At 44.4% G+C, this 19,398-nt stretch overlaps 1 protein-coding gene across 1 annotated transcript in view; it reads left to right on the top strand.

The window, feature by feature from the left end:
* Capn13 (calpain 13) overlaps window positions 1-19,398 on the top strand; it is an 84,094-nt gene that overhangs the window by 28,698 nt on the left and 35,998 nt on the right. Inside the window, exons 3-7 of the mRNA XM_074049442.1 lie at window positions 2,874-2,955; window positions 4,281-4,396; window positions 9,672-9,808; window positions 16,271-16,445; window positions 17,363-17,437. Of these exons, the coding sequence (XP_073905543.1) occupies window positions 2,874-2,955; window positions 4,281-4,396; window positions 9,672-9,808; window positions 16,271-16,445; window positions 17,363-17,437 (585 nt within the window). The remainder of the gene's footprint in view (window positions 1-2,873; window positions 2,956-4,280; window positions 4,397-9,671; window positions 9,809-16,270; window positions 16,446-17,362; window positions 17,438-19,398) is intronic.

Raw genomic sequence — 19,398 nt, 5'->3', positions numbered from 1 at the left:
TTTCACATCATGTTTTTATATTACTAAAGGCCATCTTTATTTCTAATTTTATTTAAGTTTCTCTACCATATTTGTGCCAAAGATTGGTTCTCTACAAACCCACTACCCCCAAGTAGGACAATTTATTTACTTTAATATTCTTGCTGTTTTTTCTGGCTTATTTTATAATTTATAGATTGTTTTCTTTATCACTTCCTTCCTATTTTTGTGAGGTTCCTTTGTCCTTTTCTTTCTAGTGTCTATGAATCGACTGTTTAATTCATGTTTTGATTCTGTCTTGTTTAATAATAAATGCTTTTGAGGCTATGGGTTTATCTATGAGTATGGCCTTTTTAATTTTGCAGATATCACAGGAGAAGGGAATCAATACTTATTGAACATGTTCCCTGTTAGATGCTATGCTGAGTATTTCGCATCCTTCCTCATTTGCACTGGAAAGATTCATCCTGCTTTGTGAAGCTGTTGGGAGCCTGCAGGGAATAACTCAGGAATAAAGCACCGCCCACTCAGCAAGATTTTCACCATGGCATCCATGGCCTTGCTTTATCATTTGATTCTCTCAACTGTTCTTACATTTTTGTCCCCATTTTGCTCATGAGAATCTGAGCCTTAGCAAAGGAGAGGAAATTGTTCAAGGTCTCCCGATGTTTTTATATTGGGGACAAATAAATCTGGGGAGAAAGAAATGCCAAGGCAGGATTCCACACCAGGTCTGTCTGGAGGGACCCCCAGACACACCACCCTCCTGTGCATGTCATAAGAGAGAAGCTACAGTACAGCAACAGAGGAGCTGGTGGTCAAGAAAAAAGAGCAAAATTGCCTGTGTTCCTGGACCAAACCCACGCCCTCCACTCTCCTCTCCAATTCTATGCAGGGAGAATATTAAATGTCCCCACTCTTGACAGCAGGCCTCCTTTGAGACCTATAGTTCTTTTTGATGGTAGGGGAAAATTAACAGTTATTGAAGTGCCCTACATTTTAAAAAATCTTATTATTTTTACTAACTTTACAGAATAAATAGTGGGTTTCATTACAACATTTCATACTTGCATATTATGTATTTCGATTATTTTCAGCCCCCTTCACCCTCTCTTGCTCCTGTCCCTCCCATTGTTCTACCCCCCCATTGACTCATTTCTGCTTTCATGTCTTTTTTAATTTAATCTAGACTGAGCAGATAAATCTTTGTTACTTATTTCACTTAACATGATGATCCCCAGTTCCATCCATTTTCCTGCAAATGACATAGTTTTGTTCTTCTTTATGGCTAAATAATACTCAATTGCATACATACACTACATTTTCTTTATTCATTCAGTTGTTGGTGGGCATCTAGGCTGATTCCATGACTTGGCTATTGTGAATTGTGCTACTGTAAGCATAAAACCACTTCCACAGATATGTGCACAGTTGTAGCCCGTCAGGGCATTCTTCCCTGCTTGCCTGGATAGAGGAGGCTTCCAGGTGCAGGCAGCCTTGCCATGGCTCTGGCAGAAGGGGCCCACTCCCAGTAGGGCCTGTGTGTGCCTCTCTCCTGGATGGTGTCAGTTAGCTATTAAGAAAACAAGGAAGCTGGGTAAGAGAAGGCTCTCAGCTGGAATGATGTGTATACAGGTGGCACACCTTTGTTTCGAGTCTGTGTCCCTACCAGGAGACTGGCTAGTTCTACTAGCATAGGACTTTTTGTGCTTTCATGGTTGCTGGGGAAATGAATCCACTGCATTATGTGGCCTTGCTCTCTGAGGACATTTTTGTCAATATGAAAAGAAACAAGAGGAACAATTACCAAATTATGCGAACTCCCATAGTGGAAATCAGGGTGAGCTGCACAGAGAGGTTGCTGAGGGTGGTCCCATGGGGTCCTACTAGGGCAGGAACCTAAAGGACTGGTGAATGCCAGGACAGGAACCAGACTTTCAGCCCAGTGTGTTCCCCCCAGATGCCTGGGGATTCCCCTTAAGGACTCTCACAGTCCTCATGTCTGCTGAGAGCTCCCCAAATTCCCTGAGACATTGCCCCATTGTGGCACTCTCTAGAACTCCCTTCCTGTGATAAGCAGATGCATGTGGGATGGAAGTGGGGGAAGGACAGAGGTATTCCAGACTTAGTCTGTGTGTGAGCCATGGTTTGGGCAAAGATCTGACTAATGTGCAGCTTGTATCCTATGTGGCACGTGTCTGGACTTGAACCAGGAGTGGATGTCTGATTTCTGAGAGATGCCCTTTCACAAGAAAAACTTTACTATAGAAAGATATAGTCCTTTATTACATTTATAAAAGTTTACCTAATCAATGTATTCTATTTGCTTTTCTTTGTTTATAACCTCCTGATAAACCACTGGCTTGTTGGAACCAGAGGGCTGACTACTTGCTATAAGGATCCCAGTCCTTAATTATATAGTCTCTTTACACACCTTGTTTGTGCCTTTAATACTTGTTTTGTCAGTTACATACACATGCCTTTGCTACCTGCTTTTCTGAGAGCAGTAAAACTTGAAAAAGGAAGGGAACTCTTTTCATTCAGATCTTAAGCACCTATTTAAGAATTAACTTGCTGGGTGCTGGTGGCTCATGCCTTTAATCCTACCTGGGCTGAGATCGGGAGGATTGCAGTTTGAGGCTAGTCTGGGCAAATAGTTCATGAGACCCCATCTCCAAAGTGATCAGAGCAAAATGGACTAGAGGTGTGGCTTACTCATGTTAGAGTGCTTGCTTTGCAAGTATGAAACCCTGAGTTCAATCCTCAGTTCCACAAAGAAAAAAAAGAAAAAAGAATTAACATTTATCCCTCAAAGATTAGTGAATGATGTTGTTGGTACCACACTGGGATATAAAGGAATAAAAGATGCTCATTTTTTTCCTCTTTTTCCCAAGGATTTACTAAAATCTACCAGCTCTTCCCCTCACTTCATCTTGGAAGGTACAAGTAGATTTGACATCCAACAAGGAGAAGCAGGTAAAAACTTAACATCTGGGCTGGCAGAGTGGTTCAAGTGGTAGAGCCCCTGCTTAGCAAGCATAAGGCCCTGAGTTCAAATCCCAGTGCTGCCAGAAACAAAAGAAAAAGAACTCAACATCTTCCCTCCCAGCCCTTAGACTTGGACTTCCCTGGGGAATCACTGTTTCTTAGACCAACTGATAAAAAGCCTACCTGACCACCATCCCATAATCCTCCTTTTAGGGTTTTACCTGACTGGAGAAAGGACCTGTCTGAGGGTGTCTTTGTGGCTTCTGCACTAAGTATATGGTACCTGCCATAAAATAGCATTCAAAGAATTAGTTGTGCCAAAGTAAAGGAAGGAGACTGGGGAGGAGGAAAGCATATTCAAAAACACTCACAATGATACCCAAAGAGAAAGTCAAGGCCATGAATCCTTTAAGAGGAAGGGGAGAGAACCCCTGCATAGTTAGAGAGGCCTCTGCATGGGTAGGAGCTGAACAAATAATTAGCAAAGGAAAATACGGTTTACTTTCTGCAAATGTATAAGCAACCATTAACTGTCACCTATGCCAGCAGCAAAATTTGTTGTGACTTTAGCTCTGAGCACCTCACCTCTGAGCACCTCACCTCTGACAAAAAGAGAATCAAGACCCCCAACTTGCCAAAGCCTGGCTGTGGCTCCACTGTCCTCTTTTACCATACCATCACCCCAGCATACCATCAGCACTAATTTTTTGTTTTTTGGTTCAGGTTCACTTTTGGGGAGGGAATCCAAGGCCTTGTACATGCTAGGCAAGCATTCTACCACTTGAGCCACATTCCCAGTCCTTTTGTTTTTATTTTGGTTTTGAGATAGGATCTTACTAACTTTGCCTGGACTGGTCTTGAATTCATGATTCTCTTGCCTCCATCTGTAGAGTAGCTGGTATTTCAGCCCAACGTACTCACCTCTCTCTCTCCCTCTCTTTTGTTGTTCTAGGGAGCCTGAGGCTGGGCTCTGGGTGCCAAGGGCCTCATGTATGCTAAGCAGGTGCTCTACCACTAAACTATAGCCCAGTCCCACTAAAATATTGTTTAAAATTCCCTTCAGGCTGTGTGTATAAGGTATATAACACAAATTGAATTTCATATTTAGACTTGGGTCTAATCCCCATGATAACTTGTTTTGCATATGCAAATATTCCAAAATCCAAAACCTTCTGGTCTCAAGCATTTCAGATAAATATTCAACTTGTATTCAGAAGGAGGTGTGCCAACTCTGGTGGCCAGGACCTTTGAAATCAAGGGGTGGGTCTTCCAGGTGTGTTCAGCCAGTGTCTTACGGCTTTATCCTTTCCCAGGAGATTGCTGGTTCCTGGCAGCACTGGGCTCCTTGACCCAGAACCCTCAGAGTCTGCAGAAGATCCTGATGGACCAAAGCTTTTCCCACCAGTACGCAGGGATTTTTCGGTTCCGGGTATGTGCACCACTGGTGTGCTCCTTATGTGATGGGGTGCTCTGTGACTCCGAAAGGAGGCAGGGGTCTTGAATACCCTCATGGCCTGGGAGCCTGAGGTGGGAGTGGCCCTCTTGTTTTACTTACCCTGCCTACCTCCAAAAGGATTCCTGCTTATGACCTGACCACCCACAGGGAAGATGAGAGTTAAAATGGTTTGATGGAAATAAAAAGAAATGGTGGGAACAATGAAGAGTCATTAACCTAGAACCCTGTGACTATCGCTGAGTTCTCGTCTCTTTCTATGGCTGTGCTGTGTCATGTTGTTTTGATTACAGGAGTGTTCTAGGAAATTGCAACATGTGGGAGAACTAGTTCTCCTTCATTATTCTTTTCTCAAAAATATCTTGGTAATTCTTTCACATTTATTCTTCCATGGGAGTTTTAAAATCATTTTGTCTAATTAAAAAGAAAAGCTGCCGTGATGTAGAATGGAGCAGCATTAAATTTATGTATTAATTTGGAAAAATTACATTTTTATTGTTTTAATTATTCCTTTCCAGAAACATGATATATCTTTCTATTTATTCAGAACCAATTTTATGACCTTCAATAAAATGTTATAGCTATGTTTTCATATTGGTGCTATACTCCTCTTGGTAAATTTATTCCCAAATACTTTACATCTTTTAAGCTAATGTGAATGAAGTGTTTTGGGGTTTTCTCTTCATTTCCAAATACATGTCACTGGAAAAGAGAAAAGCTATAGTTGGTTATATATTAAACTGTATCTTCCACTTTACAAAATTCTTTTATGAGTTCTTATTTTTTCTTTATTAGAATCTGGACTGTTTTAGTTACCTAATAAAATTATCTGCATTAGAGGTAATTTTGTCTCTTTTTAATATCCATCGAACTTATTTTGCTCTTTTGCTTGACACATTAGTTAGAAACTTACACATTTGAGTCAGAGTGACAAGAGTTGAAATTCTGCTTCCTTTTGATTTTAGTTATATACTTTTCTGATATGCTGTCAGATTCAATTTGCTAAAACTTTTATTAGAATTTTTGTACCTAATTTCTTATAAAATTAGTTTCTAGCTTGTGTTATTTTTTTTATCATGCTTGAGTTATGCTAGCTTTTTTAATGAACTGATTGCATATTTTTAAAATTTGATATAATTTGAATAATATTTGCTAATCACTGACTCTCTTTGATAATCAGAGTTAAAGAAAAACAGATAAAAAAGAAAGAAAGTAAGAAAATCAGATAATAGTTAAACTACTTGGCCCTGCCTCCCTTTTAAATGTGATTTCTTTTTTTCTTTTTAGTGTGTGGGACTGGGGTTTGAACTCAGGGCTTCACCCTTACAAAGCAGGCACTCTACTGCCTGACCCACACCTCCAGTCCATTTTGCTCTGCTTATTTTGGAGATGGGGTTTCCTGAACTGCTTTCCAGGCTGGCCTCAAACTGTGATTCTCCTGATCTCAGCCTCCCATGTAGCTAGGATTACAGGTGTGAGCCAGCAGCAATGTGATTTCTTTAACTCTTTCAATGAATTCAGTTGCTATTAAATTGGTGGGGTCTCATTTCTGCTAGAGTTAATTCTTGAAATTTACACTTTACTGGAAAAATTAACTATTTTTTTTGCATTTCCAAATGTTTTACCTTAGAGCTGCTAATATGATTCTCTGATAATTCATTTAATCTCTTGTAGTCTGTGGCTAGATCTACTTTCTTAATCCCAGAACTATATTTTTCTTTTTCTTCTTTCCCTGTAATCCAGATTTTCTTAATCCAATTACCCTGTTGTATTTTTTAAAACAAATCAACTTTTGGCTTTCATTATTCATCTTATTCTTTTTTTAAGTTATTGTTTACTATATAATGAACTATAATTTTATATTTATTAATTCTCTTTTACTATCTCTTGCCTAGTTTTACTTTTTTTTTCTTTTGAAAGTACACAATTATCATTATTAGTTTTTTTAAATAACAAAAGCTTTAAGACTATAAATTTTTCTCTGAGATCTTATCTATATCTATAAATTTTGATTTGAAATATCTTACTTTTATTAATTTTAAGACAATATATATATTTAGTTTTGATTTGTTCTTTCATATGTACATAGGGATTATTTAATTTTCAAGTGATTGTGCTTTACAGGGAGTATCACTGGGTTGCTGAGTTTTAGTTTTATTAAATTATGACCAGATTTATAAAATTTACATTTATAAAATGTCTGCATTTGGGGAGACAATTAAAGTAGTTTTATTTATGGCCAATTGTTTGTTAATGATTCATGGACACAGAAGAGTAGATATTACCCAAAGGTCATGTGTTTTACTTATGGAATCAAGCATTTTAGTGTACAGATTATATGATCTGCAATTGTCTGTTTTAACTTGACTGAATTTGTCTGCTTAGTTTATCAAAGTCTAAAATAGCAATTGACCTCTTTTGGATGGTCTGGTTCTGGGTGCTTTCCTGTTTGTATTCTGTAGTAGCAAATTTTTTGTGATCTTGCTATCTTCTTGTTAAAACTGGTGGCACAGCTCAACTGAGCACCTGCCCAGCAAGTGTGGGCCCTGAGTTCAAACCCCAGTACCACCAAAAAAATAAAAACCCACCTGGTATAATATCCCTGTTTGTTATAGTTAATGATTTAATGATCTCAGCCATGTATTCCTCTTTATCTGTTAACCATATTGCCACTCCAGCTTCCTGTTGCCTACATACCCTCTTGCATCTTTGCTTATCCCTATTGTCATTTTCCTTTTCACTGTCACAGGTATGTTTCTTGTAAAAAGAATATTTAAAACTCATTGTTTGCCGCTGTTTCTCACCCTTCCTTATTCCTGACCTGGAGATTTTGTTCTAATTTAACTCCATTAGACAGAAGTAGGTCCTTACCTAATTTCCTTCAGAGTATATGAGAGTTTTTCATTTACTCTCATTTAAGAATGACATTTTGGTTAGATGTAGGATTCCTGTGTCACATTCCTTTTCTCACAACTCCTATTGTCAAATTGTTTTGTTGCTTTCAGTGTTGCAGAAAAAAATTCAGCGTTTATCTATTCTCCTGACTTTGTATGCAGTCTGAACCTTCAAATTGCACATCTCTATGAGGTTCTCTCTCTCTCTTCCTAGACTTGGGAAATTTCTCTACAATATGTTCAGATGTGTGCCTTTTAAAAAATAATCTTGCCTAGAATTCAGCAGGCCTTTCAGTCTCAAGACCAGCCTCCTTCTGCTCTGCTAAGTTCCCTTCCTCTCATTGCTGGGTCTCCTCTGTTGCCCTGTTCTCCTCTCCTGAAATCCAACTATGTGCTTCTGACAGGCATCTGGTGATATTATACCTCTGCTGGTCCAACAAACACACCAAGGATTGCTCTAGAGCCTCCAGGACTGAGCTGTGCCTGGGCTCACCATGGAGTTGCCAGCATTAGTAAGAGTGACTTAGGTGGTCAAGACAACAGAAACTCAGGCAGGACACACTCTGTTCTTCTGGGTGACAATAAAAGTCATACAGTTTCCCAGAAACAGCTGCGGTGCTGACCTCTGTAGGTCTTGTCTCACTGCTGTGAGCTTGGGCACTGTTTCTGGAAAGCACGCCATGCCTGGGGCACCTCAAATGCTTCTGGTTTCCCTGTCAGGCACTTAGAAATTAACAAAATGGCACCCACATTGTTCTTGATGCATACAGACATTGGCCAGATGCCAGCCTTCCTCACTCAGAGCATGAGCTTGGAAATGTGGTTCATAGCCTCATTCCTGATCACCAGTCAGGCCGCTTGCATCCTCCCTGGTAGCAGTAACCTTATCTGATCTTCTCTTTGTATAGGGAAAGCAAGTTTGGTCACCCTTACTGGTGAAGGAAGATGGAGGTGGGGGTGATTTCTAAGATGGAAGTAGCCAGAGAAGCTCCCTTGAGGCAGCACTCTCCCTTTCATAGCCACATCTGATCTCAGGCACACTGCTGAGGCAGCTCTTAATCTTACCATCATATGACAGATAAGGAAACTGAGTCACAGTGAAGTAAATGTCTTGCCCAACATCTGAAGCAAAACTAGAATTCAGGCAGAGTTCCACAGAATAGAATGTTGCTACCCAATTAAGCACAAAATCCATATGGCCTTCCAGTCCCCTCTTCTGGAGGGACTTTCCTTGGAGGATCCTCAGCATCACCACCTACACATCTTACTGTTCATGGCAAGAAAAACACAAGTCCACAGCTGTGCCTGAACCTGAGCTGTAGTGTACTGGCTCATTAATGAGCATGAAAACATCTTTGCTTTGTCTCAACTGACAAGTCTGTCTCAGTCTCCATCTCTGCTCTTAAATTGCATCCTCAGCTGTATGTGACAGCCCAACATCTGGACATCCAGCTGTGGAGAGAGCCATGTAAATGAGAACTCACATCCTCCCAGCTTTAGCAGAGCCCACCTGGTGAAGATTTGCCTTCCTCCAGATGCAGGCCAGAAGCCAGAAGTCCTACTGCTCATCCAGCACAGGAGAGTCCAGTGAAGAAACTCAGAAAGCTGGCTTTGAAATGAATGTTCCTCATTTGTCTGTGTCCCTGGGTGAACCATTTAGAGTTGAATGCTAAAGATGAAAGCAGTCTGTTTTGGAGAGGAACATCTGGCATATTTGCACTCTTAGTAGTAGCAAAGCCAGCCAGTTTCATTTTTCTGCTGTAATGGCAGGGCCAGCGTGATGTGAGGACAGGAGGGACAGAGTGAGGTTGTCCCTGCTCAACCCTCCTAAGTCATCTGTATCACCCTACCTCCAGGCCTTTGTCCCTGTAGTCCTTGCAGTCTGGAATGCATTCTCAGTCTGCTTCCTCCCTCCAGCCCTCAGTTCCCAGATCTAACTCTGTATGTGCCACTCATCTTGGTTATTTGGCATATGCTCCCCCTGCTGCCTTCTGTGCATAAGAAGTACCTGAAGAGTCTCATACATGTCTTTGAAGTTTACCAAGGACTTGCCAAAGCAAGGCCCCAGTTAATAGAAAAGTCAGCAAAGTCAAACTACAACCCAAGTCTCCTTCTCCCCGCCCCCATATTTCTTTTTGCTAACTGCCTCATTTTCTTGCTCTGTGACTATTTTTCTCCATCTGCCAGTGGAGGATGGCACACCTGTGCCCTGCCTAGCAACTTGGGTTGGGATTTCATTCTGGATTGAGTCTGTTGTTGCGTCCTTGAGGTCATGTTGCAAATGTGAAGATCTTTTAGCTTACATTGAAGGGTTCCTTCCCCAGCTCTACTAAGGTATATGCTTGGCTCTCTTTCAGTTCTGGCAGTGTGGCCAGTGGGTGGAAGTGGTGGTGGATGACCGCCTACCTGTCAATGGCAAGGACTCCCTGCTTTTTGTGTGTCCTCGAAACAAGAAGGAGTTCTGGCCCTGCCTGCTGGAGAAAGCCTATGCCAAGTAAGTGTGCTTCACGTCTCTGCCCAGTTTTGACAGCTGGTCGTGCCTGCCCAGTGTCTTGCCCTCACAATGCTCCCACCAGCTGACCCTGTGGCTCTCAATATTTCCTCTGAATGCAAGCAATGTCCCTTTGAATGTGAGCTTTAAAGTCCTTGCCACCTGGTTGGGCATCCTCTATAAACAATTGCCATGTGCAATTATCAATGCCAAGGCCATGAGGAGCAACTGAGCAGCACATAGCAAGATATGGGCAGGGGAGCTATGAACAGAGAATAGGTTTGCTAGACTAGTCCAAATGAAATCCAGTCATCCTCAGCCTCTGAAGGAGAGTGGTTCCAGGACCCTCCCATGAATGTCAGCATCCATGGATGCTTGTGATCCTTATGTAAAATGGCATCATACTTGTATCCAAATTATACTATCCTCCTGTATATGCTAAATCATCTCTACATTACATATAACACATAATACAACGTAAATGCTACACAAGTCATTGCTATACTGAATTGTTTAGGGAATGATGATAAGAGGAATGTCTGCGTATGCTCAGTACAGGTGCAACTTTTTCCCCAGTGTTTTTGATCTGCATTTGGTTGAATTGTAGACAGAGTCTGTGGATGTGGAGAGCCGACTCTATAATATCAAAGTCTGATGAGAGGGCAGGGAAGGAAATAATCCTGACTTCCTGACTCACAGAGAGTCAGGCTGAGGTTGTCAGAGGAGGTGGCATCTGAGTGAGACTGGAGGATGGGTAGGATTCCACAGAGTAAGGGGAGACTCTTGGGTGGAGGTAGCCCCAGGCACTCATACCCAATAAGAGTGGGTCAAGCAAAGGCATCTGTGGGATGCTTCAATGTGAGGTCTAGGTAATTGAGTGTCTCATGTGGCTTCAGTGACGTTGCATTTGTGTGTAGCTGTGGGGAAGGAGAGACTTGCTCCTTCTAATACTGTCAACACGCCATGAAAGGGCCCACCTTTCTGGTGGGAGAGGCTCAAGGATTTGAAAGCTTCCCAGCGCCCCTGTCTTACTTAGGTTTTTGGTGGTTATTTTGTTGAACAGGTGTTTAGTAAGCATTTAAGTGTAGGCCAGGCACCATGTTTGGCACTGAGTTAGACATCCTCAGGCTGCGATGTGTGCAAAGGCGCTGTATGTGCCCAAGGGCATATGTGGAAGAGGGTGCTGGTATAAAGACCCTCACAGGTGAAGAGATGCTCAGACTTTCCGCAATCAGAAAAATAAAAAGATTAATAAGGTGTCTTCTATTCCTCTCAGACTACAAAAATTAGAAGCTGGATAATGACATCCTGTTTGCCAGGATGTGGGGATCCGGGACTTCTTAAACAACCCTGGAGGGAGTACCAGAAGGCAGCCTTCTGAAGGGCCACTTGACTACCCTTAGATTAATTGCATGTAAGTCTCACACCCAGTAAGAACATTCCTAAAGAGGCCCTAGGAGGACAGGCCTGAGACTGTTCCTGGAAGTGCTGTGGGGGTGGCCTGGAGTGTTCATCCACCAGAGTGCACAGGCACAGTGGGACAGATTCACTCTATGCAAAGCCACACAGCAGTCAGAAGCCAATCTACACATAGGATGGTCCCTGGAGGCTGGGTACTGAGAAAATAGGGCAAGAAAACTGAGCAATAAAACACAAAGCTATTTATGGAAATGGAAACTATGACCACAGCAATACACATTTTATAAGAACCTGTACAAACAAAAAGGTGCGCATTAACCATCCTGAAATAGTTGTTTGTCAGTGAATGGGAAAGAGAATAAGAGTAAAAGGAAGAAAGGAAAAAAAGGGAGGATGGGAGGAAGGAAAGGAGGGAAGGGAGAGAGAGAGGAAGGAAAGAAGGAAGAAGGAAGGTAGGAAAAGAACGGAAAGAAGGGAAAGAGAGATAAGTAAACAGAATAAAAGAAAAATAAATAGGCCTTTTCAGTGATATTTTAGGGAAGGGGAAAGATGCACATAGGGAATTGGTTGATGAAATCTCACAGAATTCCAAGATAAGAGTTCTAATAAGGTCCAACCTCAGGGCCTGGAGAAAGCTCTGGCTGGTTTTATGACCTCCCTGGCAGGGCCAGCTTCTGTACACCTGTTCCTAACCTGCCTGGCAGCTTGCTCTGACTCCCCATCTTCTCTCTTTGCCTGGTTTCTCCTTCCTCAGGAAACTCACTCCTTTGTGATTCCTCATTACACAGCTTGGCCTCTGCCTCCTTCTGGCTTCAGCATTTGCTGGTTCTAACACATCTCTTGCTTCTTATCTGATTCCAGTTCCACAGAGTAAGAGTCCACCTGGCCAAGCTGGTGTAGGGTCTCCTTTGACCCACTCAGCCATGACTAGGGCCAAGTGGCTATAAATCCCTGTGAGCAGGATCTGTGGAAGGAGCTGTTCCCCACAGAAGGGCTGTGTGGGCAGAGATACAGAGAAAGTCACATTAGAGCAAGGAGTCATCATATCCCACACAGATGACCACACCTTTGGGGAGAAAATGAGCAGGAGAAAGGGTCAAAGGGTCAGAAATTTCTTCATGTCCCACATGGGAAGCTGAGCTTCTGGGTAGCAATGACAGCAGGTGTAGCCCTAAGGGGGCTCCATAGCAGGACTCCAGTTAGCAGGACTATAGCCCTGGCCGGGTCCAGTCCTGAACTCTATGGGGTGGTAACAAAACAACAATCTACCAGTCCCTGTCCTTCTGGAAGTCACAATCTAAAGGGAGAGGTGCCATAAGACCTCTTTGTGTACATTCTTCTGAGACAACTTGTAAAAAACTAAGTTTGTTGCTCATTTCCAGCTTCAGGAAGAGCTGTTCATTAACGTTGGAGAATTGAAACCCAGATAACAGCCAGGGCTGTTGAACCAGTGCACATGTCTGGGGAGGTTAATTCACTTCTAAGCTACTTACATAAACACTGCCATTATCTTTCCAGTATGGATCCACCCTCATCATTTCAGGGCCTCTGTTTTTTTTTTTTTTTTTCTTCCTTATGTAAAAGGAGGTAGCCTGGCAGTTCACTGGGAGAATTAGAAAGCTTATGGAATGAAATGAAGACTTTGACCCCACTTTGTTAACAGCTGACCTAAAGCAATCATTTGGCTTGAGAAGAAATGGGAAAGTGGACCCCAGAATCCACATTCCACCGCCTAAAGAAACCTAGTAGAGGAGGAAATGTTTCAAATTATTAAAGCTATTTAAAAGCTTCCCCCACCCCACCCCCCACATCCAAAAAAAGAAAGTTATAGAATGCGGGAGCAAACAAAATAGAGTTGCAGAATTTTAGAGCTAGAAGATACCTCCATGAGCATTGAGCCCCTCTTCTTCTCTGAAGGATGAGGACATTGAGGCTCAGAGAAGTGAAATGATTTGCCCAAGGCTACATAGGATTCAAGCCCAGGTCAGGCCTGAGAACTGTTTTTCCTCATCACATACTCTTCCATCAGCCCTTGATACTGTTATTCCTGCAGAAAGAGGTTTGGCTTCTGCTTCCTTTGGAACTTGATGCTTGGCACACGGGAACCCCATACAAATGTGGAGAGCCCATCTGTCCATATGCAGAGGCCTTTTTCCCTCCAAGGACGCAGGCAGCCACCGAATGAAAATTTTCAATTATTCTTGCAACTGGGGAGTCTGGAAATGAATTGGCCAAGTCAGTTAAATGTGAGGGAAAGAAATCCAGGTTTAGGGATTTTTTTTTTTTTTTCCTCTAGAAGTCATAAAATGGATCTTGGGGACAAGATCTGGCAGGCTACCTATCATTCTGTGTAGAATTTCCGCAGGTAAGAATTACACCACTTCGGCATCCTGTCTGCCTTGGGCTTAGACATCTGGATTCCTCCCTCTTTCATAGCATCACAGGCAGACAGACATTTCCCTGAAATGAGGCTGAAGCAGAGGAATAAGGAAGGTTCGCTCAGAATTCCTGGGTTCGTGACAAGGCATAGTGACAGCACTGGTGAACATAGTTCTCTCTCTCTCTCTCTCTCCCTCTCTCTCTCTCTCTTCTCCTTTCTATTTCCTATCAGCCAAGGGGGCTAAGAATAGTTGTTGTTTTCCTGAAGCATCAGCCGGATCTGTAAGCTCATGTTTTATAGTAGAGAGAGAGCTCCCTGTCAAAACACCCAGCAGCTGCTGGGACAGGTTTTACAGGCATTATAGATAGTGAGAGAAGGTTCTGGAACCCACAGCCAGAAGGGGGCTGCTGGCTGTAGAAGGGGTGGTAAGACAGGAAGCACTTCCTGTTCTGTGGGGTATCTGTAGTGACTACAGAACCATGTCAGTGTGAGACCTCAGAGAAGGACCAGAGCCGCTGAGATAGGCGTCTATGAGACAGTGAAGAGAGGACAGAGCCCCCAGCTGTTTCCCACAACTCTGGTTGAAGTCAGAGAAGATCAGCAGGAAGGGCTGTTGCAGGGAGAAAGTGGTGGAGCTCTGGGATGGGGTCCAAAATCCTGGTGCATGTGAACTTCCAGGGTCCTCAGCAAAAATACGTGTGATGTCAAAAGTTGAACATTCAGACCCAGTGGGGCATAATTCTGATCAAAGGGAGGCTGGGTGGTTGACTAAGTGAACACTCCAGAGATCAGAATCCAATACCAGTCAGAACTTGGGGTCAGAAAGAAGGAGAGCAGAGGATAAGACCACACAGTTTTAAACAAGCTAGATAAATCTGTCACATGGCAGTTCTTATAGAATTGCCCCTTTGTTCTGTGGGTCCTTAGCTTTCTGTGATCACAGGCTCTTGAAGCCACCCCAGGCATTAATACTTAGGAGTATTAGTGAGTATCCTGCTCACTGTGGCTGCTTGATATGTATTTGCTAAAGTGAATTTGCTGGAATTCTGGGTAGTCTCCAGGAGGAGAGAATGATGCAGGTGAAAAGGTGAGAAAGTAGTATCTAAGGGCTCCAGAGTGATCCAGTCTATCCCTCCATTTACAATGAAAAGGCCAAAGACAGGGAAAGAAAGGGTCTTGTCCAAGGCCCAAGACCCCATCAGAGGCAGCAGTGAGGATGGGCCCAAGTCCCTGACCCCTATTTGATTTTGCAGTACTAAAAAACCAAAAAAACACAGCAGAGGTACCCCCACTGCCCACCACCTATGAAGGGCTCTACTTCTGTTTGCTTGTTGGAGATAGCAGCACCCATGGGGCAACTTTAAAGCCAAGAAGCAGCCCCAGGGTCTGCTGCCCACTGGGCCTCCATTCCCTGTCCTTTGGGATTTGCTCTGGCTATATTTCAGGAATCCACTAGAGGTCACAGTTCACCCCTCTGAGAGGAACTGTAGCTCCCAAAGCAAATGTAACCCTATCTGCTCCTGGCTTCAGCGGTGTCACTGTAACTGATGAAACCACTCTCTCTACTAGGGGATACAGGCCTCTCTGGCCTCCTCACTGTCCAGCTCCACCATGCTGTTTAGGCTCTGGGAGCCTTCCTGCCACTCTCCTTGCCCAGCTGAACCTTGGCTCAGAATATACCCCTTCCAGAAGCCTTCCCTGGACCCCCAGGATGGGCTCAGTCTACCTGCACTGTTCTACAGTGATTCACTTGTTTTCATAGCTAATAGACACCTGAGGAAAGCAAAGAACTTTATAACCTTGTATAAGGAGAGCAGGTCCTGATGCCCACACACTGGTGAAGGGTAAACAGGTCTGGAGGGAAGCCACCGTGCTGGGCCTCACAATGCTGTCAGAGCCAGGGGCTCTTCTGTGTGCAACATGCATATTCACTCAGGAGCCCTATACATCCCACCGAGGCAGGTGTGTTAATGTCTGTTCCCCAAGTGGGCAAAGGGAGCCTAAGAAAAGCTCAGGCCTCTGCTCAAGGATTGAGAGCTCATAAGAGGGGAGCCAGGACTGGATAGGCTGCCGAGATTGGAGGCAGAATCAGGAGGAAAACCGGACAGGACATTTCTGGGGAACAGATGTGAAAACAGAAGTCCATGAGAACTACAAGGGGCTCTGGAGAACAGGTCTGAGGGTGCGTGTGTCAGGCTTATCCCTTCCTCTGGTACCTTGAGTGAAGATAAAGATACCTTATCTCCCACCTGATTCAGAGGATAGGGGTGATCTGGGGACTGGAGCTCTGGATCAGGGTTCACTCAGAGTGAGAACAGAGGCTGATGTGGCCAAGCTGGCCTCAGAGTTGACTGTGAGCTCTTTGAGGTCAGGGACGAGGTCCTGCTCATTTTTGAGCACATAGCTAACATGGCACTGGGACACCATCAGTCCTTACTGCACTCTCAGACCAAACTAGGAGCAGGAGACTCTTTGAAACAACACCTAACACCTAACGTTTACTAAGGGCTCATGGTGTCTTCTCTCCTCCTGGGTGGCCGTGGACCAGAGTGAATGAAGCACTGCCTCACCTGGGGAGAGGAAGAGAGGCAATGTGCACTCCCTCTTCCCAGGTTGTCTCCCCAAAGGCACCCCAAGGGCTAATATGACTCTTTTCCTCACCCCAGGCTGCGTGGATCCTATTCTCACCTGCACTATGGCTACCTCCCTGATGCCCTGGTGGACCTCACGGGAGGAGTGGTCTCCAGCATCAGCCTGCACGCCTCTCCTTCCGAACTGCTGATGGCAGTGAAGACAGCAGCCAAGAGAGGTTCCCTGATGACCTGTGCCACCCCAAAAGGAGTGAGTAGATGAGGAGTCCCATTGCACTTTTTGACCCTCCTCTTGCTCAGGGGGTGTCCAGCCAGGACCCATAGCTATGGAGGGGAAAGGCAAGCAGTAACTATAGAGTGCTGATGGTGAGTTGCTCCAAGGTCAGCTCATTCAGTCCTACAGCAGCCCTCCCTCCAAGCCTGGGAGTGCAGAATTCACTATTCAGAAGAGGAAACAGGATCCGAGGCTAAATAAAGACTCACTGTCACACAGCCAGAAAATGCTGAACAGAGTTCAAATGCTGCTGACCAAAGCCCTTTCCTACTGCTTCTTCCTGACCAGGGTTCCCAGGGGCTTTGTGACTGGAAAGGCAGCTACAGCTTCTGCTGCTATGGGAAGTTTTTTGTGTTTTCCTTCACTTTACAAACAGCCCTGATTCTCATAGGCCCTAAGGGTGGTATGTCTCATTTTGAATAGCTTGCATGAACCCTAAATTATTTGTGTCTGTTCTAAGACATCTGGCTCCCTATTCAGGGGGTACTTCCTATATACTTTAAATGCTTGGTCAAGTCACACCTTCCTAATCTGAAATGCCACCAGAAACTGAAGGTGCCTTTTAAACCCTCATGCCTCGGCTTAGAGCAGTAGGGGATTCCCTGATCCCAGAAAGGCCCCAGAAGACATGTTTTATGCTGTGTCTGCTAATGATGAGTGGTAGATGGGGCAAGCAGCCCAAGTCCTCATGACTCTGTGGCTTCCATCAATCATGGGAAGTGGGTGTCTCCTGGGGCCAGAAATACCTGGAGCCTCACCCACCCCACAGCCTCCACCTCAGCCTCTCTAGAAGAGTTTCAGCACATATGCCCCATCGCAGTGGGCCTGGAGCCCCACTGCCTCAGTCAGTGTCTGTGAGTGCTGAGTGCTCCCTTTGCTTTTCTCCCCTGCAGCTGACAGGCGAGTCCACAGTGATGGAGAATGGGCTTGTAAGTCAGCATGCCTACACCATGATTGGGGCTGAGCAGGTAAGAGTGGCCTTCTGGCTTGGCATCTCTCTCTGGGGCTCCAACCCCTGTTCTTACTCCTCTAAACAGGAGCCAGAATAACACATGTCCAACAAACCTGGCAAAGCTGACATGAGTATCATCTTAGGCCTGCTGTGGTCCTCTTGACTGGCAGCCTCAGTTCCTTCTATTCATTCAAAGTTCTGACTTAGGACCTTCCTCCTCATGGAGGCCCCCAGAGTCCTTGCTCTCAGTGAAGTGATCTCAGAGTTGAGCATGTAGCTAGATGAGGGATTAGCCTCACAAGGAAGTAGAATGGATCACCCATGGGGGAAGTTTTGCCCTGAAACGGGTTTTATTTATGACATACAAGCTAAACTAATGTAACAAAGACCCTCCAAAATCTAGGGGCTTAGAAAAGATCAAGTTCTTTCCTGTTTCAGGTAATCAGATGATCCTGGGTGGTAGATGGTTCTGCCATTCTCAACAGGGGATTCCCACCTGTGAGCCCAAGACAGATGCTCCAAGTCCTTCATCTCCCAACCAGAGGAAGAGAAAGAGGCCAGAGGTCATTTATGCCTCCAAGGAAGGGCTTGCCCTGATGCGCCCGGGCCAAGAGATTCTGTTCACAGTGGCTCCAGACTCTCATCTTTGGAAATGTACCCCAGCCCTTCTGTCCCACCCTCTCTTCCCTAAATTCTCAGTGGGAATAGCCAATACCATCATCCCACCTGGCCATATATGATCCCTCTGCTCCCTGCAGCACTCTGTCTTTAATGAGAACAAGTATCAGGAAAGCAAATAAATTTCATCCATGTGCTGGGTTTGGTCACTTGGCCATGCTGTCTGGATTCCTGTGTTGATGAGACTTTGATGCTGCTTCCAGATTTGGGAAAAGAGCTGTGATCAATGTGGTGGGCATGGGATGAGGGAGTGGTCTGGACAGACACCTTTTCTGGGATGACAGGTGTCACAACCACCTGTCCTGTGTGGTCCATCTTGCACTGCTGTTCTAAGCAGCTGACAGTTTGCAGAACACGCTCTCAGGAGCACTAGCCTGGGAGATCCTCAATAAAAACAGGTTTCCAAATATATTTGAGAAAAGGTACCCCACACTTCCTGGAGACTCATAGTATATATTAGCGGTTTAAATACTCAGAGAAGGGCTGTATTAACAGACACCTACTGCTTGGTTTTAATCTATCATTAGCCTTGAAATCTTTTTTTTCTAGAAAGAACTATTAATAGCCAATGGAGCTAGTATTCAGGAGAATACATTTAAGGAAACACTATTTTACAGTAGATAAACTGGGCCACTTCTTGCCCAGTGGCACCTTTTCTGAGTGAGCTGACCAAAGTCAAGAGTATGGTCAATAGCCAGAGCAGTGAATCATGTGAGCTAGCCATTCTTATCCCCAGCCATGGTCTTGCCCTTGAATGTGGCCCTGGCAAAACTGGCCACATCCCATGTGATCACCAATAGGACACTGTTATAAAGGGCAATTATACAGGGACTCAAGAACTTGACTTGGTTATAAATTCTTCCTCCAGAGAGAGGAGGCTATAATTCTGAGCCACAAGTGCTAAGATTAAAGCAGCCTGTAAATGTAGTGTGCTTTTTAATCTGTTCATCCTCCCTCCAGGCAGGACACAGACAGGAAGATAAATGAAATTGGCATTTTTTATTATGCACCTAGCTCCCAGTGGCTCCCCCGGGCCAGGGGGTGAGTGTTTATCTGCATGCCTCATTTAGCCCTGTGCTCAACCCATTCCTATCTCTGGCTGCTTTTCCTCCCCATGCCCAACTGAGCCCCCAACTATCCGTTGGGCACTGAGGGTGGCTCATTAAACTCTGAGGACCGCCAGGTGACCTTTTCTCATGTCCCTGTTCAGTGGACTTCAGCAGGTACTGGCAGCTAATGACAGCCTATGTGCTAGGATTGGGGGTGCAACTGAGAGGGTGGGAAGCCTGGGCTTGTGCC

This window comes from Castor canadensis, chromosome 12 (assembly GCF_047511655.1).
Source record: "Castor canadensis chromosome 12, mCasCan1.hap1v2, whole genome shotgun sequence".
Taxonomy (NCBI): Eukaryota; Metazoa; Chordata; class Mammalia; order Rodentia; family Castoridae; genus Castor; species Castor canadensis.
The sequence above is the reverse complement of the archived record's forward strand: the minus strand, read 5'-3'. Positions and strand labels throughout refer to the sequence as shown.